This window comes from Argiope bruennichi, chromosome X1 (genome assembly GCF_947563725.1).
Source record: "Argiope bruennichi chromosome X1, qqArgBrue1.1, whole genome shotgun sequence".
NCBI classification, from domain to species: domain Eukaryota; kingdom Metazoa; phylum Arthropoda; class Arachnida; order Araneae; family Araneidae; genus Argiope; species Argiope bruennichi.
Window position 1 is genome coordinate 59,384,678 of NC_079162.1, and position 25,072 is coordinate 59,409,749.

The following is a 25,072-nucleotide window of genomic DNA, read 5'->3' on the forward strand; positions in this document are numbered from 1 at the left end:
AGCTGTCAATTGACTATATTCAAAGTCACTAATGTTATCATTTTCAAACTTATCGAATGAATCGGATGTAACTTCGCAACCTTGGATGGATAGCACTTTCCCTTTTAGGTAGGAAGAGCAATGTAGGCGTTTGTGTATTCGTCTTCCCTTGACTTTCTATCGATCTTGACATTGAAGACAAATGTCCTCCAACAATATATCAGTATTCCAAACGAATTTTAAATGATCGGAGTAACATTTGCTTTGATAACAAACAGTATATATAAATATATATTTTAGAAAAACAGCTTTTGTTTGTCTTTTGTGAAATGAAAAATGTTTTGACAGCTTCCACTGATATGTCGCTAGAATTAAAAAACATTGAACTTATTTATTTATTTTTCTGCTCACAGTCTTTGGAAATGACAACACTAAAAGCAGTGATGCAGAAATCTTTTTCTTTCTTCCAACATTTGAAAAAAAAATCACTTTCAAATTTATTTTTATTGAAGTTTTTTTTATCGAATTTATCTGTATGAGAAAAAAACAGAACTATTCATGCAATGAAGATATAAATACTAAATATTATGTATCATGCGAAAAGACTACTCATTTTTTAACGTTAAATGTAATTAAAAAGAAAAAATAGACTCTTATGTCAACAAATTTTATAAAATTATAATTTTTCTCAGTACTTGTGACAATAATTCGATTTCAAAATAGACACTTATGTTGGAAGAGAATATATTTTGATTTGCTGAGATTCTCTGAAATAAATTTACAATTAAATTCTGTCGCATAAATTGAGGCAAACAAATTTTTTCAATGAATGTAATGGATTTTTTTTGTTTGTATCGTTTAAATTTCAGAATAAACATTAAAATATTTTACATTAAAAAACCATTTATAATTTTGGTTTTCTATAAAATGTATGCCATTACCTCACATAATCAATGCTCAACAATTTATAAAGGAAAATTGGCAAATTAATATGTGCTGAAACATGAGCAAAAGATTATTCAACTATATGAATTGAAATAATATTCTGAGGTAATAAATGTATCGAGCAATTTTTAATCATTCAACTTATTAATAAATACTATAACTTAAATTAATATTTATAATTTTTAAGTTATGAGACAATTTTATATATAAATGTAAGAAGTTTTATTCTTTTAGAATTAATAATTTTTAATCAAAGCATTGAGATAAAGAATACATTTCCCTTCATCGAAATAATAAAATGTTCATAAAGTATTTTCGACATTTTTCCTGGTATTGAATTTGAATGCGTATTTATAAATATATGTGTGATGAAGATATGCAACAAATACAGAATCTCGTATCTATCTTGGCTCGTAAATTTTGAAAGAGGGCATATGTTTTATAGAGCCAACATTGAAACGGAATTTCAATAATCTCCAGTCACGAATTGCATTAACGTAAAGCAAGAAATAACAAAGCATGGATGTATGACTACAACAAAACTGATTTAGTGGCACATTATGCATAGACAGGCAGTGCGTTGTCGATTCAATGTGGAAGTCAAAAGTGCTTTAAATCATTTCTACCAACGAAAACGATTTCACAGAGTAATCCTTGGGATCGTTCTGTAAAAATACAACAAAAAACGGAAATTAAAACAGAAAAGTGCTGCAATGCATGTGAGTATGTTGTCTTTGAATGATGCATTCAGTATGTGATCAGAAAATAAAGAATATCAGTTTATCGAAATACAATGTACCAAGGTCGAAGTTGGTAGCGTCTTCCGGTCTGTATATTACAAAATATTAAAGGTTTATTACGCTTGGCAACGCTTCTATGATCTCTTGTCAGACAAAGGAATGTTGTTGGCTTTGTATAGCGTAAAAAAGTGTTTATCGTTTTCGCTACCGAAATTTTCGTATAATAGAAACGATGATGCGTATTTAAAATTGAATGTTCAGAAACAAAGCGTTTGTCATAAACTAAAATGGAAGTTACATAAAACACGATGCAATAAAAGAGTTTTTTTCTGTTTCGCTATCGTCTATTGTATATTCTTAGCTTGGAGTGTTAGGTATGTTTACTATCGCCAGAAAACAATACTTCCAAACAAAAATTAAGTGATGGTATTATCAATCTATATAAAATTAAAGAAATTTTGTGGTTTCTTTATCTTCTAAATTCAAAACCGAGTATCATAAGACATAGCCGTTAGAAGGCGGTTTATGTTATTTGATGTTATCTCGCTGTATCTCTTTTACAGTAATTCAATAATTCAAAATCCTGTCATTTGAATTTTTCCATCCATAAATAGGTTCTCTTAACAGAACGAACCAAATGGCTCATTTCAAAAATGCTTGAAATGCTTCTGAAAAATGTGTTATATTTAATTTTTCAAACGAATTAAGAATTTTCTGAAAAACTTACAGTATAAATACAGATTTTTGAAGTCTGTTTAGTAAAATAGCGATTAATGTCTTTGAGAACTAAGTTTTTCTGTCGATGGCATTTTTGTAAAATTCATTATTATTGAAGTTATTCATTTTTTGATTGAAATTCTTTACTAGTTATTGAAATTCAATATTAGTTATTCATATTTTGATTTACTTTTCCAATTTATAGGTATGTGAAATTTTGCATAGTTATTTTTTAGATGAAATAATTTTTAAATAATGGGATTTTTTATTGCATTGATTAGCATTCATAAAGAATTTTTTTAAATTAAGTCCGCATTTATAAAAATTTCAAAGTGAATTCATCGAGATAACATAACTTGTTAGGTTTGTTTATTAATATTTCAAAAAGTATTTTTATGTTGCAAAAAAGCAGTTTCACTTACATACGTGTGTTTAAGAAATAGAGGATTGCCACTTTTGTCATCAAATAACTTACTCTAAATGCAACAAAATTACCGTCTCGTCATAAGAAAACGGTCCTTAGTGCTTTATTTATTCCGCATTAATAAATATCTGAGAAATATCTCCCCCAAATCAAGAGCTCTATTCCAACCAATAATATTAAAATTTTGAAAAAATCAGTATTTCGGAACAGAAACCACGAATTAAAATTAAAATGTAACATGCATAATAAAATAAAAATTTCATATAATACTTTCTTATTTTGAAGAATAAAATTTATGAGTTAGAGAATGATTGCGGAATTTTAATGTAATAAAAATGTCATAAAACTGAAAATTTAATGAAAAGGAATTTTTAAAGACACGATTTCACTATTGTACTAATCAGTAGAAATGTTTATTTGAACTATTTTGTACTTTTTAACCTTGAAATCAATTTTCCTCAATTTCATTTCTAGATGGAGCCTCTTGTATGAAATAAAAATTTAATTTAATCAGTTGATAATTAAGATAGAATTCAAAATTTCGAAGCTCTTCCGCATCAGGAAATGAACAAAATATCGATTATAAAATTACATCTTTACAAGCATGAAACATATCAAGTTAAATAAAATTGCTTAAAACCCATCTTGTCAACATTTAGAAATATTATTAATAATTTTATAAAACTACTTTTCAATCAGCTTCCACTGAAAAATATTGTATTCTCAAACTGTGTTTAAAATGTCCCAAAATTCAATAAAAATGGAAAACTTTTTCGCAAATAAGTGTCTCAACAATTTATACTACATTTATTGCATTCCTTTCATTAGGTTCGCGTGACAGAAGAGTGTTGCACCGAACTGCAGCATTCGCTGACATCGCGTGTTAAGCTATTTTACTTTATTGGTTTCCGATACCATTTGGATTGGCCAAAATTTTCCCCAAAACTTAGCTTATCACATAAAGAAGGAAGCTATTTTATTTGAAATACTCTGTTGAAACCGAAAACATATTTCTAAGTTTATATACAATTTCAGAATATGGTCCATTAATATTTTATTAATTTTGGAAAATAGATCGCAAGCATGTATAAATGTTCTCTGGTCACATTTGTTTGATTCAAAAAGCGAGATGAAATAGACAGTAGAATAATAATTCAAGCATTTCAAATTTAAAACATCTAATTAAAAACATGCTAATAAAATAAGCCCTTATAAAACTTTTTAGTAAAAACAAACTTGAAAATCTCAATAACATTTTATAAATAAACCTGTTATTAGTTAAAAACATGACCATTTTAGGCTATAGTTTGGTACCTATTATTCCTGCGCAGCTTCTGTTCATTTAATTTGAATTAAAAGTATGAATAAATTACTCAAATTTTTCAAATTATTGCATAATGCAGTTTATTTTGTTTATATATACATTAATTAATTTTAACGAATTCATATTTTTTCCTTTCATTATTGATCTAATATTGTTTGAGCAACATCAATTTTAATGGTTGTTTATGTAAGTTTCATCATGTTTTCCCAAGATGATAAAATATTTATCAATGCATAAAACACAACAATCTTAAGAATTTTAAATAATTTTAAAACTAATGAATTTTTATACTTTATTTTAGGCTAATAATAAAAGAAAATACACATAATAAAAATAAAATTCTTAAAAAAATGTACCTTATTGAATATAACTTAATGTTATCCCTTCCCCAACTGTTAGAGAATATTTTCATTTAAAAAAAATGATTTTCACTTCATTTACTATACATATTTTTGAAATATATGTTTTAATTAGCCTATGACTTTGACGTGAAATAACTTCCCAGAGACTCACTAGAGGTCGTTTGAATACGTGCTATGCAAGAGAACATAAAAAGAAATTCCACTTCCCCTTTTTTTCGGTTCATTTCTAGAACTCTCATTTGCTTTTAAAAATCAAGTTCTTATTGTTAAAAATTCATATTTATATGGCGAGCCAATAACCAAAATAATGAACCAACAAACTTTAAGCAGTTCAATTTATGATATCGTAAAAAATGAAAATTTCAGTTTACATTCACTTCTTGAGTAATTGGTTCTAAACATTCAAGAAATCTTCAGGATTACGGGGACAAAAATTACAAGAGTTATGACATCTTTTAAATAATTTCCGTTGAGAAAAACAACCCGTCTAGAACTATTTACAACACTGAAATTCATGGCTTTAAAAGTCGTATTAATAATGATTGAAAATTAAATTGAACGCTAAAAATCTGTCGCGCGTTTAAAAAAAAAAACATGCATAATCTTGATTTGAGATTTTAAAGAATTAAAAAAAATGATTTTTTTTCCAGTTTTTTCTAGAATTATAAAATCAGGAATAAGTTACAGGAAAAATAGGGGGAAATTTTTTTAAACTTTATAATTAGGTTCGCTTTCTCCATAAGTTTATTTTAAATAAAAAAAAATTAAATAATTCATTTTTTTGCCTTAATGTAGCACTGTTTTGGGATTGAATGAAATCATTTTCAGCTCGTTTGAAAATTTTTACTGATTTGTAAAGAGAATAAATTTATATTTTAAAGAGAAAAAACTAACTTTTTTGGCAAGTTTAAGAATGTCTTCTATTTCAGATTTTAAACTGAAAAAAATGTTTTATATATTTTTATAAGACCAACTTTAGCATAGAATTTTACTATGAAATGTCTATACATTTAGTAAAAATATATACTTTATTCATAGATGTTATTTCTTCAAAATATATTCAAAAGTGTCCAGTCATGTCCAATGTTTCAATTTTTGTATCATATTGCACATTATGAATGCAAATGTTATGATTACTGCTATCTATAAACTGAGGAAAAAAAGAATGCGGTGTGATTTAATTTGAAAAATTAGTTTAATCTCATTTATGCCATTTTAAGAAAGATTTTTAAAACCTATGAATAAAATATAGTTGTCAACGACGCAGTTGAATCAGAATTCAAAAAAGGCATAAAATTCTAATCTGCCTTTTGATAACTTCAAATTTTCTCATCTGTTTTTCGCGGTTTCCGAAAACTTTCCTTTTTTCTTCTTTCATGGTTGGAGCAAAAGTCTTAATCAATTGGCAAAATCGTAAGCAGTCTACTATTAATCTTTCCAGAAAAGTTTCAATCCTTTTCTAAAACTTAAATTTATGACATTTAATGGTACCGACTTAGCTGTAGCAAACCGTTTGACAAAGCGTGAAGAGATTTATGTCCAAAAAATATGATGTCTAAAATTTGAAGACCAGATATTGACATCTGAAAATTATCCTTTAATATCCACAAGACTTTCCAAAGGATCTGAAGCTTCACGTACATATAGTAAATGCTTTTTTAAGTAAAGGCGTCATTTAGGATTTGACCTCGCTGTATCTTCGCCGCAACAACCTGGTGACATGGAAGGCCGTGTCCGGAATGTTGAGCGTGGGGGTCTTCTGTAGGCGTCCACAAGAGGGCTGAAGCATCTGCATCATGGGAGGATACCCTGTACAATTTCGCTAGGCTTTTTTCACCAATGTGGGATGAATGAATAAAGGGTGAAAAAGGCTACTCATTACGCAGTCGATTTGATATGGAGAAACAGGAAGACAGTGGAACAAAAAACTTTCTTTCTTTTATTCCTGGTAAGCGACATTATTTCGCTGTGGTCTACTCATCTAGATAGTTTCATAAACCCGGTTTCCCCTCGGTTCCGCAATTTCGGGTGTTTACCAACATCCACTCTTCAGATTTTAATTGCTTTGCCGTTATTATGACATTTTATTCGAACTTTCATGTTTATGCTGCTTCAATGAGCGCTGATCTATGTGACAGCTAATGTGTTCATGAGACATTTCAAATAGTTTCAATGAATTCTGTTCTATGTGATCCTCTAATGGGCTAATGATACATTTAAAACAATTTTTGTGATATTACACCAGTGTTCCTTTGAAATAATTCCTTAAGTAAGGACTGTTCAAAAGCTTATTTAGAAATGGCTGACTTCTTTTTTTTAAAGAAATGTAAGATCTTGCCAGATTCTGCATTGAATAAATTGTGCCTTGGTAACAATTTCAACAATTTTGGACCGAAACCATGATAAATCAATGATTTAATGATGTTACATAATGTTTATTGTATAAAGACGTCTGAAAGTCTTATTTTAAATTGATAACTAATATGGTTTTTAAAGAAATGTGAGATTTTTCAAGATACTGCGTCGAATTAATTTTATCTTAGTTATATGTTCAAATGTTTATTACTGAAGGCTTCATAAAATAAAATATGTTGGTGGGCTATATGAAATATTGGTGGCTTTCTATCATGATTGTTCAAATAAATGATTGGTTAAATGATGATAAAACAGCTTTGTAAGGTATTATACAGTGTTTATTTGAAATTTTCAAATCAATGACTGTTCTAAGACTTATTTAAAAATGGCCAGCTTCTGTTTGTTTTTTGAAAGAAATATAAAATCCCATAGGTTTCTGAATTGGATAAATTATATGTTAGTTACAACCTCAGCAGATTTTTAATGGAACCTTGATAAAAACCAAGCATCTGGCTAAGATCTTGATCAAAATAATTCAGATAAATTATTGACCAAAATTATTTTAATTCGCAAATAAATGTCTGTTTAAAATAACTATGGCTGTCATACAGATAAAAACTAACAAATATGAGGTTAAAATGATACCATTTCGTAACTAGGGTTTTTTATGATGAAAAAAAAAACTGCTTTTACTATTGTTATTATAACAATTATTATATAAGTCTTCATTTTTCTTCCCATTAATTAGTAAGATTTATTCCTTTCAACTAAAATTATACTGTTCGATTAAGAAACTATTAACTATTATACAATTAATTTAGTCTAGAAACTATTATTCGATTAATTTAATAAAGCAAAGCATCCTAAAATTGTACAGTCCTTTATATTATGGGAAGCGAAGCAAACAAAATCTCAATAATTTTTTTAGCCTTTTCTGCACTATATTTGCGGGTGCATTGATACATGTGACGGCATTTAGTTTTTCTTTAAATTAGCAACGTTTTAAGTTTAAAAAAACTTTAAATCTGTTTGAGAGAAATTCAAAATGTTTTCAGTTTTAGCTGTCTCAATGAATTACTGACGATGTAGTATGAACCTAACATAATGAAAGAATGTTTTTATTTTAAAAAAATACATCCGTCAGAGGTATAGATAAATAAATAAATGTATTTCAATACGCATAACTTAAATAAATGTACTTCAATAAGTATAATATCCCAAAATTATGTACAACATTGAAATATTTCGGATAAGTATTCCAATTCCATAAAAGGTCCATCAAAAGATTCAATCTGCCAAAAGGTTAAGTGTGTTGTCATAGATCATACTTCTTCACGTTCGTATCGCGTAAAAATGTGGTAAATGGGTGTCGATTCAATTATATTCCTTCTTATTTGACCACAATTTAATATCATTGATCGGAATATAGCCCTGGCATAACTTTAAAATAGGATATCTATCTATATAAATTCATTGGGCATAGATTTCTTTCCATCTTTCTTTTACTCCACCAAAGACTGCAAAATCAAAATTTCGTCTTAAATGCTAAATTTAAATCTATCCTTCCACGTAAATATATAAAGAAACGTATTATCAGTAATATCTTCGTAGATTTACATCAACAAGCTGAAATGTGATTTTATCAATTATGACAGAAATTTCGAAATTGAAAAAAAAAACATATTACTCAATAAATTAATAATAAAGACATGAAATTTGCTGCTCAAAAGTGCTCAGTTTTGTTGTGGTCCAATTGCTAATTTCTAAGCCGTTAGAGATAAGCATACACTTACAGTTGAAAAAAATGCTTTAAATGGCGTGATAGTTTGTATTTTATGTTTTTTTGTGTCGATAAATGCTGAGCAGTAAATTTACGAAATCTAAATTTTTAAATAGTCCTCCTATCCTGTATGTCATATGTAATGAATAATTATTGATTTATTGATTTATTTATTTTTATTTAACAGCTTTTCGACCACGGCTTACTTGGTTAAATGTAAGGACCATAGTATGCTGGAGAGAGGGGAAACACAATTCTGATATAGAAACTGCATCCATAAATAGGGTGAGAATCATTTACAAACATCAAAAACATTATAACAAACAAATTGCAGAAGAATTAAAAACATGATAAAAAAATTGCAAAAGAATGCAATATTAAACAATTCCAACAACCAACTAAAATATAATACAAATAAAACCAAATCAGATGAAAAAAGCAACAGCACATAGCCCATTAAAATTTTTATTTTAAACATAATTAGAAACAAAATATCATTTCAAGTCAAACAAAACATCATTTCAAGGCTAATCCTGGCATAATCGATTTTATATGTCCTCACAAAATATAAAAATGTTTTCAAATTTTAGCAGCTGCACTTTTTATTTATTTATTTATTTTGTAATATTTATGCTAAATGGGTTGGTGGTCAGTTAGGGATTCTTTAAGGTGAAATCTTTTTGTGAGTGAACATCTAAAAACAAAAAAGAAAACTAAATTGTAATAAATTTATGATCATTGTTCTTGACCGACCCACAGAGGCATAGTGTATAAATTTAATCTTTTGAATCTATTTAGAAAATAAGTTAAGGATTCGTGTCGAGATAAAAAGAAAATTAAAAATTTATTATATATTTAATAAAATTGTTCTCATAGGAAACGAAATTCCTTATCCTCTTCTCGGATTCCAAATCATACTTATTTCAAATTTTATCTCCAAATTGCAATTCCAGTGATACAAAGATTTATATTCTTAATGCTGTATCATCCAAAACAAAGGAAAAAAAGTTATATTCCTCGGCTAAAATTTTATTTTAAGTTAATTAACGGCCAATTCGAGCAAGCGCTGCCCTTTTATTAGGGAATCTTCGTAGCGGCCATAGAAATAACCTAAAATAGTGATATTCGAAGCTTCATAACTCGGTGAGTTCTAATCGCAAACGAAATAATTTTTTGTAATATTAGAGGGTCGAGAATATTTTACTAAATATCATTTATAAAACCGAGGTATTGCATAAAAGTTTTAAAATTGTAATAAATATATGCTTTATAATTCTTAAGCAGTACGTTTACAGTCTCAAACAACATAAAATATAAATTTCTTACGCTTCTTACGCAACGATTAGCGTGGGCATCCTTATATGCAATGCAACAGAATGTACATTTCTTTAGAGGACGAAATAGAAACCTTTCCAATAAAAACAAACAGGAAACGCATGAAATATTCGGAAAGAAAACGTATGAAACATTTTATTTATTATTGGAGAATTTCAACACTATTTCATACAAATAATTTATTACCAAACACGAATTCCATGCATTAAATATTATTTTTTAAGTCTTTGTTTTAGCGACCAGACAAGAGCAATATTGCATTACATTATCTCGTTCACTCTGTATTGTCCGAATTTTATGAGCAGCATACATCAAAAATAATTCTCTGATAAAGCTTTTTTTATTTATTTATGCAAATACAATAATAAAAATATATTTCAGGACTTGTCAAATTTATTACATCAAGCTGCATTTTGATATTTCTTGAATGTTTATGATCGCATGAAAAGTTGTTATCGATTCAAATGTGGAAAATTTAATGCAACGAAATTCTTTTTACCTTCTTTTTCACGAAATATACAAAGCGAAAATATTGCAATCGCCAAAAACTTGAACTCGAGATTTTGGCGAATTTCCATGTTTCATACCTCCTTGAGTACAAAAATCACATTTTGGATCAAGTCCAAATTTGGATCAAAAATCAAAATTTTGGGATTATATCTAACTCTTTGTGAACACGAAAACTTGAAAATGTTTTGAGTTAGACGAAATCAATTTGGTGCATGGGTTTTTAGACCAAATCTGTACACCAAATCAAAAATTTCTATCACATTTTGAATGAAACTCAGTCAATAGAAGTCTGTCTGTCCGATTGTTCGAATACAAGTTATCACGATAACTACAAAACGAAAAGAGCTAGATCGATAAAATTTAGTACACCAAATGAGGATTTAAAAATGTAGATTCATATCAAATTTAGAACCAAATTGTCTAGGGATTGACCGTCCGTCGGTCTGTGCCTTCACATGCATGTAAACGCGACAACTTAAAAACAGAGTGAATTAAATAAATAAACTTTGATGTGTGATCTTGAAACTAGAATTTCTGTTCTGTGTGAAATTTTGGTTTCAATTGCCCAAATCTCTGTAAGAAAGGCGTCCCAAATATAAATTCGATTTTCTGGTATTTGTATATTACCCGCATCCCAACGATTAATCGCCAAAAGATGACCAAATTTCGTATGCTGATAGAAACTTTCTTAACTATTGTTCTCCATTTGCAAGAGTTTTATAATACCGGCTTTTTTTTCCTATACTTCGAAACATAGAATTATCATGAGCAGGCACTGAAAATAAAAATCTGAGGAACTGGGGTGTTCACTGTCTTGCCCATGGCCCTTGGTTTTATGTGGGAAAGCGAAGATGAATAACACTTTTATCAGAAAGAGTACGAGAAAATTTCGGGGGAACTACACCCCCAAGTTGTATAATTTGTAATATTTGTATTCGACCAGCTAATTAAATATAATTCCGATCACTACTTTATGAACCCTGAATGTAAGAAAAAACACTAACTAAGAATTTTATTCATCCTTTTTCTTCATATTTTAATTTTTAAATATAAAGAACTTATGGTTCTTCTTTCGACTTTTCTTTATGGCCCGCAATATATATTTCTACTACAGTGTGTTATTTTCAGTTTAGAAAAATAGTAAAAAGAATTAAATATGGAGTTAGTACATCCTTGTTTTAACTGAGTCCAAAATGTAATACAGATCTACAACTTTGGTATCAGGAGCCACGTGCTAAATCTCATTTATATAGCTTGTTTCGTTTCAAACCTTTCATGTTCACATACATACATGCTGACAAACGGATAGAGAAACATATATCAAATTCCATTCGTCTAGACCTCTCCATTTTTGTATTGTCATGTTCACGGGCATAATTCAATAAAAATAATTTCCTCTGGCTCATGAAAGGTTAATACATGGAAGTTTATCAAACTCTTGGAGTCTTTTTTTTTCCCAAGATTATAAAACTCTCTCTGCATACTTCATATACGAGAAAGTAAAATTTAAAATTTTAATTATTAAAAATTTTTCACTCATAATTCAAGGTGATAAACAGAATAGTGTAATTTCAATCAAACAACTTTTCAAAAATGCATATTATCCAGACGCTAAAATGCAGCATATTCATTGAAAGCATGAATGAATAAACTTCTAAAAAAGTGCATGTAAACATTTCTTCTAAAAATGATCATAAAACTTCGTTTAAAAACTTTTCAAAACACTCTTTAATATACTCGCAAATATATTTCATTTTGAACCCTGTGTAGTATAAACGCATATACTAAAGAAGAAAGTGTGAATTTGATCGAAGATTTTTATTCATTTTTTACTACGTTTTTATTCTGTGATCTCTCTAAATTTATTCATCAACGAATTAAAAGTGTTTCGATACATTCGTCAAATCGTAAATTTTTCAATTGATTACTCGTCAAATGCCGTAACCCACAGAATTATAATTATAACTTTAAAAAGCTTCTAAATACTTCTCATGGGAAATTTCGATTGATTTTTTTAAAAATACTATTCAACATAGCGTTCTTTTGGCGAGTTTTTAACACTTGGCGAACGCTTTCCGATCTTAGTGAAGAGACCAAGTCTTAATATAACCAATAAGCTTAAGTATAACTAATGATTTCAACTAATGAAGGGTTAAATTCTTGGTTAGTTAAAATAATATAGAAGTGAAATATGATATCCTTCGTATAATATACTATATAGCAGGGACAGGCAAACTTTTTCGGTCGCGGGCCAAAAATAAAAAATAAATAAAAAAAATTTGGTGAGCCAAGATAAATTTTTCTAAAATTTTAAAAACAATATACAAGTATTACAATTTAAATATGTTAATGAGATGGTGAAATTGCGATTTCATTTTTAAAAGTTCCTTATATTGAGGTTCGAAGTGAGATGTACTGATTCTAAGGAGAGAGGCTGAATGCTCATCTGTCGGTCTACTTCTGAAATAATTTTTTCTAAGGTTCATAGTAGAAAACATTTGTTCCCATATATAAGATGAAGCAAACATAGCACTGATTTTCTGGGCATGAGATATTAAATTTGGGAAACTTACTTTCGATAAAATGTATTTCTATAGATTCGTACAAAATATAAGTACTTATTAGTAAATACTAATAAGTAAAATATTCGTACAAAAAATAGATATAGTACAAAATAGATATATTTTGCATTTTAAAATAAATAAATAAAATAGAAATGAAACCTGATGTACTTCGTTCAGTGACCTGAACTGTAGCGCTTCTAGGAAAAGTTGAAATAGGGAAAATGATGCTCAAAAATTTAATATATTAGAAAAAGATATTTCAACGTAAAAAGTGTGGTTTTATAAATACTGTGCCATAAAGCGGCTTTTGGTGACAAACTACACTACAGTTTCAGAGTGAGTTTTAAAACTGATACATTAATTATTTTTTTTATGTCGAGATAAAAAAATATTTAATAAAAAGACTTTTATGCTTTTTTATAAGAGTGAGGGATAAAAGAAAAACCACATGTATCTTTCGCCTTAAGTCGCTTTTAGTCTTCATTTTTTCAAGAGGTAATTCAAAAAATATCAGTAAGCAAGTCTTTCAGCTCTTTAGTCCTTTTATTGTTTATTGTGTTTTGCAAATTTGATTCAGCATAGTTACTTGAAATAATAAAGCTTTTTTTGTTTTTTATATGTTTATTTTATATGAATCATTCTGAACATACATAAAAAAAGAATAATTCATAATGTTTTTATACGTCAATCAACCTTTAAATCTTATATTATGTAAATCCCTATTTTTGTATTCAGGTTTTCTTATTCCTATATCTATTTCAGGTTTCACAATAAACTTTCAATTTACAAAATTATCAAAGAACCGGAATATTTAATTTCGCTATCAAGTCAGCTGTAAATGATGATGGTTTTCTTTCTTTACTCCTCGTGATGAAATGAAACTCGCCAGAAGCAATTCTTATAAAAGGTAACATTTTTGTTTTACTAAAAAACAGATGAGCGAAATTACTCAACCCGTTTTTTAGTGTTCTAATTAATGCAATATTTAAATTGAAATTTTATGTAGTGTCTGAAAAAATAATGTTGGCTTTAGATCTTCGTGATGATAGAACCTGGCTCTGAAGAGTCGGCTACTGCGTCATAAGAATTGCGTGATATCAGACGAGTCTATTTTAATAAATTAGAATATGGAAGCGAATCGAAGCTTTCCGAATCTGATTAGATTTATCTTCTTTAAAATGCGCGATTCTGTGGTCATAGATTAGCTTCCAGCTCATCGGAGCCTCTCTATAATCAATATTTAACTGGTGATTTTTATTTGTTATTTATTACCTATTTATTATTAATATGACACTTGAAATCACTCTTAAATTCCTTTTTTGCGGTTTTATAATTGGTTTTTCTTTATAAAGCTGTGGCCAACTTGGCATTTTAATTCCTTCTTATTTTGAGAAATATACAATCAGCATTCAATAAGTTTTCACAATAAAGAATTTGAAAGTAACTCATCCGTCATGTAACACATGTAATCCAAAAAGCTTTTTAATCAAGAAATTAATGCTGTATTTAATGGTAGTTTACTGAAATCCAGAGAACAAAATGTGTCATTTTAAAAAAGGATACTTTTTATTTCTATGCGGTTCAAGCTTCGAAGTATTTTCATTCGTTTATGCTGTTTAAGCCAAATCAGAAAAATAAAAATTTGGTTAATTCCAAACTGGTTTCCATCCAAATTTAGTTTATTTCTCTCTTTATACTTTTTTATTTGTTGTGAAAGTCAAAAAGATGAGAAAAAAATGTAAAAAATAGAAGATTTTTTAAATTTTCAACTCTTCAAAACGTTTGATGATTAAAATTTTCTAAAATTATCTATGTGTATTAAGGTATATTAAAATATGTATATTAAATAAAATTATTTCTTCTTAAATCCTGAAACAATGCAGACTAGGTGAGAAGCGATTGTATAAGGCTATCCATTAAAAAAAAGCCATACCTAAATTCGGTTTATTTCTCTCTTTTTATTAGTTCGATGGTGGCAAAAATTAAAGAGTATGAAAAATGAACAAGATAGAATACTTTTTTAAAATTTCAACACTTCAAAAACGTTTGAAAAATATAGTTTTCTGATATTCTCTCTCTCTCTCTCTCTGTATATATATATATATATATATATATATATATATATATATATATATATATATATATTAAGAAGAAAAATATGAAAATATGTGTCACCATTTTTTCTTTTTAAATTAATAATCACCATTTAAAAACTCGTAGTTATTACAATATTTAGGATTAAGTTTGAGTATCGTTTTTTTCTCTGTAAATAAACTGAAAGACGGTTTTATATGAATTCTCTAAAACTCTATGAATGACTTTTCATGGAAAAGACTAGAGAAAGACTGATGACGATAATATAACATTCGGAAAGAATGATGATGTTGATATTTTAAGCACTCTAGTCATGACCACGAAATCATGCATATTACAAATAATGAGAGTCTAACAATGAAGTGTATGTGTATTGTTTCGGTCAAAGAAGCTCTAATTTTGTCTTTGATGCATGCATTTTGGAAACAAAACATTTTCAAGGTCTTGTAAAGCAAATACAAAGAATTTTCATTATCTTAGATGTAGTTGAAGCTTTCGAGAATATCATGAAGTTATGTCACAAAGAGCTTTATGCACTATTCGATTGCAGGATCTTGAGCAATAAAAGTTTTTTTTTTATTTTTATGGACTCCAAATGATATGATTTTATGATAAACATGAAACATTTCGAAACGAATAATTCATTGTCTGCCATAGCCGATTTCATAAAAGGCAAAAATACATCGCCTCTCTATGAATTTTACTTTTTAATCTCCTCATGTTTTTTAACCATATCTTATTATCTTCTAATGAAGAAGGTAATTCTTACGCATAACTTGTTAAAGCACATTGTAGAAAGCGATCCATTTATTAATTTTTATCGTAACTAGTATAGGTCTTTTAGGACCTTCAGGAGATTCTCGATAATGCGGAAATATCAGACCAACAGATTGCCGAATTAGTGCATGTTAGTGTGTGTGTGTGTGTGTGTGTGTGTGTGTGTGTGTGTGTGTGTGTGTGTGTGTGTGTGTGTGTGTGTGTGCGTGTGTGTATGATGTGTGCGCGAGAGTGCGTGTGTGTGTGTGTCCCAATTTTCTCTTGAACTTCATTGAACTGAGCCTAATTCAACCAAACTTTTCAAACTTATAACACTTTTAATTCAAAACAAGAGGAAAAAAATGCTACTTTTTAACTAATTTAGTATTAAATTAACTTTTCAAAGTGCAAAAATTAATTTTGTATTCAATTAATTTGAAATTAACGGAAATTTCGCTGCGTCTCCGGAATAAATTATTCCACAAGAAATGTCTTTACATCATCTTAAAATTCAAAAATTTTCCTTTGATGTTATACCAATATAATACAATTTTTTACAATTTTTATTATTTTTTCAAAATTTAATAAATAACTAAATAAATACAGATGATTTTGAAACAAGGAAATTTATAGTTACTCCGTTGCTTGGCAACATTGAGAATTAGAACTACTCTAACATCATATCTTAATTTTTTTTTTGTCTTTTTAATTATCTTCAGGTGCGTATTTCTATATATGTATAATGTTATAAACGTATGAAGTTTATTTAACTATATTTATAAATTACCGCTTTTAAAATATCTACCTTCACCTATATCATCTACAAAATAATAAATAAATTATATTGTAATAGAGAATTTAAATTAGAAAATAAGCTGCCGTCAGTTTGAAAAAATCATTTCGCTCAGTTAATATTCTCACTTTAATTAAAAAAAATATTCAGGTGATAAGAGAATCACCGGGATGAGATTAATACACAAGTACCAGAAATCCGAATATTTATTTTAGACGCTTTTTTTTACACCGATTGAAAGTAAATTCTAACACAGAATTTAAACTGTAATCACAGAATCATGCGTCCGATTTCATATATTTTAGTCATTGTGTTTTTCAGCTATCGCGTTTACAAGCTTGTAAAATATTCAGACAGACAGACGACCAACCTTTTATCAGATGTTGTTCAAAATTTGATATGAATTTGCACTTTAAATGCTAAATCATTGTGCGAAACTTTATCTATCTAGTTCTTTTCGTTTTATAGCTATCATGATAACTTGTATGTGGATAGTCGAACAAATAAACTTTTTCTATTCAGAATTTGATAAAAATCTATAAATTTGGTGAAAAGATCACATACCAGATTTCATCCGTCAAGCTCAAATCGTTTTTTTTAAATCATCGCAGACATAATTTCGCAGACATTCACAAGCAGACATAATTTCAGTTGTAGTTACAAGATAACATACCGAATTTTATTGATTTAAATTATTGCATTCATGAACTATTGCATTTACATACATGTGAAAGTACAGAGCAACAGACAGACAGACGTGTAACAAATTTGGTTCGAAATTTCATATGCTGGATGCTAAACCTGGACACTAAATTTTATTTATCTGGCTCTTTGCGTTTTGTAGTTATTGGGTTCACTTTTATTTGAGACTTCCTGCATTCTATTAAGCACTTGTTCATGGACTTTCTGCGAATGGATTTCATTCAAAATATAATGGAAATAGTGAGGAATTTAATTTGGGTAAAAAATCAATAAATTTGGTTGTAAATTTATACATCAAATTTCATTCGTTTATTTCAAAGTCTTTTTGAATAATTGTACTCACAGACCAACAGACAAATGGATGGGCAGACAGACAGGCATAATGCCAAAAGTGTATTTTTCTAACTCGGAGAGGTCTCAAGCGTGGAGATTCGTCAAATTTCGCATCGGAATTACTTCGTATACGAAAAAGTATATACATCACTTTCTTCTCTCGACTTTTTTTTTTAATTTTTATTAAATTATTTTGCTTTAACGACTTAATAGTACTGAATTTTTATGACATTAGATTAAATTTTTGATGCTATACAGACAAGAAAGAATAATAACACCTACATTGTATTAATACCATTTCTAAATAATGAAAATCTTAGCAATGTTTGAAGCAATCATTCTGACCATACAAGGTGCCTGGAATGCCACAATTAAAGTAGTAAGAAAAGGAAAAAAATTCTTATTTGAAAACACAATTTCAAAGTTGAAAAATATAGTTGTTGAAATTAAAATAAAAAATATATATATATATTTATAAAAAATAGACAACTGCTTGTAACTAGTCTTAATACTAATTCTTTAATATTAAAAATTTCGGTAAAAGGTTGCAAAATCATCAAGACTGTTTAAGGGAGCGCATGCTTAATATAGATATGGATAACATGAAAGCAACTGATTTAAAACATATTTTAGTATATAAACGGAATTGACTTCAAAAACTATGGATAATTTCCCAAACTATTTGGCACTCTAGTTAGCAAATTATATTAAATTCATAAAAATTATTAAAATTTGAAAAGTTCATTAAAATAGAACAATGAAAGAGCATTGTTTTATGATTCTCTTAGGTCCTTAATGCTGTATTAATCATATTAAAATGAGTTCAAACGCAGTACATTAAAAACTGAGCATTATTAGTTTTTTATTCAGTATTAAAAATACGAAAGAAAAATCCCGGATTTCGGGAAATAGGGATGCCTAAGAGAAACAGTCAATGTCTTTATAACTAAAAGATAATTTCTTCTGATGAAACCTGTAATTGCAATTTTTAAACAATATTCTATGAAGGAAAAGAATTTAAAAACCTTTATATGACACGAGATGATATTTCTATTTAAAAAATGTATTTAAACTTAAAATTCATGAGTAATACTTTAGATATTAGTTTTTAATTATTATATAATTAATATCTTTCACTTGATAAATAATTTCTTTTTCTGTACTTTTTTTGAACATTTAGGTAGAAGGCTTCTATGAAACTTGAGGAATAAAGTCAGCGGCGAAACTAGCTTCAAAGAATGCCAGGTAGCTTGCTTCTTTCAAATGATGCATATTCTGATGTATCAGAAGCATCAGGTAGAAGTCTTGATGCAAAAATTGGAGCCAAAAAAGTGAGCTTTAACAACGCTGTTCGTGTGAAACAATATCCATGGAAACCCGATTTAGATGTGAACAAAGCAGATCATTTGACTTTACCAAGTAACAGATTTTGGTTCAAAGTTTATAAAAGCAAGCAAGATGGGCCATCATCATATGAATCTGCCGAAGATTATTTCAGACCAAGCGAATGGGCTGAAGAAAACATGGAATGCATTCACGATTCTCTTGCCCCGATTGCAGAAGTTGAAGATCAAGATTTAGATTCGAATCACATTCAACATGGATTGAAGGCTACTTCGAATAATCAACGAATTTATAGTGATGGTAATGCCAATTCAAATGGCTACTACTCCGTGAACAACGTCAATGATTCCAAATATTACCGTCCCATTGAACCTCCTGTTGATTATTTTGATGAAATGCATCTGGGTTCAAATCATTACCAAGGTCCTAAAACAGTGTGGCGATCTGATGAAATGAATGGCGATCGTTATAACTATAATGGAAATCATATTACGAACAGCAACTTACGAAACCGCAGTATTCATGGAACTCATGAGATACTTGAAGAAACTGATGAAAATGTAGATGAAAATAACTTTCGAGATGGAACAGATTCGCTGCCACAAATTTTGAGGCTTCCTCGAATGGCGATTCGAAATGATTCACCTTTCAGGAGATCTGTTAGAAGAATAGAAGATACAGATGCTTTGAAGAAACGAGAAAGGAGATCCCGATCACATGATGATTATTTGGACAATGACAATCGGTTTAAACAACTTAAAAAGGCTGACAAATCTGTATCAACAGAAGACCTTAACGCTAGACGTGACAATGGCATTTTTTCAAACAGATTTTTAAGAGGTAGTCGCGATATGGCTACACAATGCTATGGAACTCTGAATCGAGACAAAAATGTATCATCCTTAGAGAAAACTAGTTCTCTTTTTTATTCACAAAATGCTGAATCTGATAGACTGAGTAATTTCAAACCCACAACCTCTTCAAGAATTAATTATAGTGATGATAGGTTCAAAAGCTATACGAAAGCGGGACCAGCCAAGAAAGAAAACCTTGAAGATGAATTTTCTAAAAGAATCCGTCCTTATCAAGATTACCAATCAAAAAGTAATTATCCATCAAGTGAAATTAACCACAGTTATAAAAAACACGAACCTGCAACAAATGGTAAGATAAGCAATGGCGTACATAGACTTTCAACACGTGGCGAAAATGTAGCAGCTTCAGCCCCAAAACAGAATGGGAAGATATATAAAGTCCAACTCCCCAAAACAGATTTCCAAAATATCTCTTTTTTAAATGCTGACTCAAAGAAGTTGAGAGAAAATAGTCAATCAAAATCTTCCCGTGATTCAGCCACTGTTGGGTATCTCAGAGGACGCCAAATCCCTCTTACTGAAGTCAATACAAACACAAACCGTAAATTTGCCAACAGAAATGATAATAATATCTCTAATAAAAGTCGGCTATTCCAGAAAACTAATGAAAATAAGAATACAACTTCTCCAAATCGTATGGCAAAATCCGATTTGCAGACTTCTAATGACATATATTCTCGGAAGTATTTGTCATCTAATTTAGAAAATAAAAACGGTAAGAATTATAAAAGTGGTTCTCCTAAGCCAGTTAATAGTGATGGTGATAACTCCATGATTGATTGGTCTCTCTCAGGATTCCAGTTGGCAAGTAAGCCAGATAATGGCATAACATCTGTTTCTGATAGTGAATATACAGTACATAGAAGACCACCTCTACTAATGTATATACCCGGAGTCAGCCATCATGATCGTCCAGCTATAGAAGATGATAGATTGTCTGCTCTAAGTGATGCGTCTAGATCCGAAATTAATGACGGGTTAAGTTCCCTAGCTACCACTACTACGGGTAAAAACTTATCCAATGATATTCGAAGACGTCATTCTATGCCACGAGACGGGAAGTTAAAATGGATCAAATGGAAAAACAAAGGACAAAAGTGAGAATTCATGTAACAAATTATTGTGCTTCCAGTCTAATGTTTTGTTAAATACTTATTTTAAACTGTAAAATTTTCAATATATTGGGTGTTCTATGAATATTTACTTAGGAAGAAACGCAGAATACACAGTTATTTTCAAAGTATTCTTTAAGAAATCTCTGAATATCTAGCGTATAAATGTCAAATGGCATCCATACTATGTAATAAAAACACTTTTCAACACTTCTTTTTTTGTTAATTAACATTTTGTAAGAATTTTTGCTGTTACTTTCTGTAATTAATATTAGAATTCATTTTGATTTTGATGCCAAGACTTTTGCTCTTGTATATGACCGCTTGGTTATGTGTCTAATTCTCATGGTTGAAAGGTAGAAAAATAATTTTATGTTGAACTCAAGTAAAACATTCTGATAGGATCATTATTTAAGGAAAAGAAGCATAAATCCTATTTATCATTGTATAATATTTTATAACCTCTCATGGTATATAATTAAATACCTCAAATAAACAAAATGATCGATTATGGCCTTTTTGACCATCTATTGTACTCTTGAATTTCATTTTTGAAGTATAACTATATGCTGTATTCTAGTATAACATACCAAGTGAATTATTGTTCAAGTAAGGTTATTTTGGTCCTCTTCACAGGTTTATTCACTGGTTCTTTTGATCATCACTTAATGTTTTGTTGTCATGATTGTTCTGTTATTAAAACGACAAATAACCAAAATTTTTGACTATGCCTATTTCATCATGATAATTTGTTTGGATTTTCTTAGATTACACTGATCAAAATCTTCTGAAAACAGAGTAATCACATGAGGAAATTCTTTTGAGTTTATATGAGAACGAATAGAGTTATTTTTTAAAAACGAAACTATAAGAAAAAAAATCAAACTAAATTAATAAAGTTATTGGTTCCACAAAACAAGAATTAAGATTCATATATGAATTTAAAAAATTAATATTTTTATAACTGAAATAATAAAAGCTATTTACTTCAGTTAATATAAACACTATTTCTGCTCCAATAGAGGATGATTTATATAATGACAAAAATAACTAAAACTGTTTACAGAAAGAAAAATTCTGAAAATGTATTTGGAATATACTTACGAATATATTTAATACATTAACAAAAATAATTAGCTTTATTAAAAAAAAAAGAGTTCTATAAGAAAAGGGTCTTTTCTGTCTTCTTATTCATCACACCATTTCCAAATATGTCTTGATAACAAAGAGCATCATTGAATATTACAATGTTATTTAAAATATAAATAATATAGCATTTAGATAACAAAGAACATCATTGGACATTGCAGTGTTATTTTAAATATAAATAATATAAGGTTTAGATAACAAAGAATGTCATTGGATATTAAAATGTTATTTAAAATTTAAAAACATAGGATTTAGATGTGCAGGATTTAAATAAGGAAGAGCATCATTGGATATTTCACTGTTATTTAAAATATAAATAATATAGGATTTAGATAATAAAGAACATCATTTGGTATTACAATTTTATTTAAAATATACATAGTATAGGATTTAAATGTGTTTAACTTCACTTATTGTTGCATTTTTCAAATATTCCTATTAAATGATATCATTTGTTTTCCTTTAGACTGTAAGTAAACTTGTTAAACGTCCCATATCAACATTTACATTCACGAATCGCTCTTAAGAAATTAAAATGTCCCAAAATATCTCCCAGAATCCAGTCAACTTATGCAAAGTAAAGAGAAAAAAAATAATATGGCACGCAATGGACGGTAATGAAATTATTGGAATACGACTTTTTATTAGTTCAGAATTTAAAAAAGAAAAATAAATAGGGAGCTCAAACATGGAGCGGACAAAACTGTTGAAAGGTCCAGAAACCAGAAAATATTTCATTTACCTGAAGTGGTCAATCGATTTCTAAGTTCATTATAACGTTCGACGAACTCTAGTTCCTAGAAAATTGTAGCGTAGACAGGAGGGAGCTTCGATTTTTGCTACAATTTCGCAGACAACCTATCTTGAAGGTCGCCCTCGGTCATTGATCTTATGATATAATTAACCTATCAAAGCTCTCCCTTTTAAGTAATAGAGGTTTTTGTGTTAGGTTAGTAGTATGTCACGTTTGACTTTTGTTTAGTCGGCTCTACAAATTAATTGTGTCGCATGTTTTTTATAAACATAGTTTGCAGAATTTTGAGTGAGGAATTGAATAAAATACCTTTTAATTGGAAGGCACAACAGTTATATGACACAAGGAAGAACACTAAAAATCCATTTAATTAAAAAAATTATTACAGTAAAGTTTAACTGATACGCTTTTCAAGGGACTGATGTAAAGCGATATATACATAAAAAGACATATAATCGAAATTTTAATAAAGAAATTTGATTATTAGATATTTAATGCTATTAAAACCAATTCACTTAGAAGTAGAAACCATAAAGTTTTTAAGATAATACTAATATGTTTCAAAATAGTACTAAAATTAATAATTAATTTCTGAAATTGAACATTTAACATTAATTAAATTAAACATTTATCGTTTAAAAAATTATACCTCCCTTGTGTACCTTGAGTATTAAATATACATTTCCTATTTTATATGATTTATGTGCTGGCAAGTATATATTTAATTTTGAAAAATCATCAATCGTCTTCTGAAATTCCCATTATTGGAAATTAAGTACAGCATCATGAATCAAATCAAGTTCATAGAATGGGTTTTTTTTTTTTTTTTCACTCTTGTTTCGATAAGCAAAATAAATTCATTTTTCAATGAAACCATTGTTTTATTCAAAGAAAGATGAAATAATTTCTTCATCATCGCTTAAATAAATTAAATGAAAGTGAGAAAATCCTTTTTCAGGAAAAGTTTCCTCTTTAATTGGAATGGATAAATAAAGACTGAAGCAAAATACTTGTGAATTTTAGAAAGGATGAAAAGATATATAACTGAAGCTTTGTATCGAATAAAAGAAGTATTTTATGCTAACAATTGTTAGAAATGAATTGAAAAACTGTGATGAAACCACGTTAAAATATAAATAATGTATAAATGAGATGTTGAAATGTAAATGAGTATAAATGATGCTATAAACGGTATTTTACTATAGTTATTTAAAGAGTTCGAAATTATTAAATAAATTTTAATGCATATTTAAAACATAGCAAATTTTTTTATCCTAAATTAGCATAACTAAGAAATTTAAAAATTATAAATTCTTCATAGTTATTTTATAAACAGTTATTTTTCAAAGAAAACAAATATTGCATGAATTATAATTCAGTTAAAAATTGCAATGCAAATGCTACCTGTTACAAATATAGCGATGTGCTCTGAATTTGAGTTCTCATCATACATCTTCTTTAAAATTTCATAAAAGGGAGGCAACAGTTATGATAAAGAAAAGGAAATTTTGAAAAACATTTATATAATTATTTTAGGGGCTGGAAATATTAAATAAATTTCGATACATGTTTAAAACATAATAAGTTTTTAATGCAAGAGTTAGAAAAATATAGAAACATTTTATATTATCTTCAAAACGGTTGTTTTTCAAAACACACACACACACATATATATATATATGAACAAAGAAAAGAAAATGACCGCATCGTAACTAGCAAAATTCCTGTGTTTGGTCCTGTATTTAATCTTTATCGCTGTCATATTTTTAAGGTATCTCCTCTGATGCTCCATTGCCTTTTTGCTCCCTGGGCCTTTTTTAACTTTTGCGTGTAGCTGCTATAAAAACTTCCCAAAGATGCACAGACATGAAAAAAAAATGATAACAGCATTCTAATGTAACGAAAAAGTTATTGAATTCACCTCAGTTGAAGTGACATGCACATAAACCGAGTTTTACGAATAGTTTGAGCAAGGTATGAATTCACCTTTGGGACTTATCATTTTTTGCTAAACTCCTTTCAGCCATAACAGTTGCATTATCATATACTTGTCTCTACACTTCATTATACAGAGACATCAGCTTTAACATTATGTTTGCTAACAATTATGTTTGAAATTCCATCA

The 25,072-nt window shown here is 28.6% G+C and overlaps 1 protein-coding gene across 7 annotated transcripts in view; it reads left to right on the top strand.

The window, feature by feature from the left end:
* The window catches only part of LOC129959045 (probable cyclin-dependent serine/threonine-protein kinase DDB_G0292550), a 39,015-nt gene extending 17,462 nt beyond the window's left edge, over nt 1-21,553 (top strand). For 2 of the 7 annotated variants that reach the window (XM_056071827.1, XM_056071828.1), the window contains exons 2-4: nt 8,814-8,911; nt 13,798-13,942; nt 18,894-21,553. In XM_056071827.1, coding sequence (XP_055927802.1) covers nt 18,952-21,033 — 2,082 coding nt within the window. In that variant the 5' untranslated portion in view covers nt 8,814-8,911; nt 13,798-13,942; nt 18,894-18,951 and the 3' untranslated portion in view covers nt 21,034-21,553. The remainder of the gene's footprint in view (nt 1-8,813; nt 8,912-13,797; nt 13,943-18,893) is intronic. The other 5 variants (XM_056071829.1, XM_056071830.1, XM_056071833.1 and 2 more) reach the window with 3 other exon arrangements.
* The last annotated feature ends 3,519 nt before the right edge of the window (nt 21,554-25,072 follow it).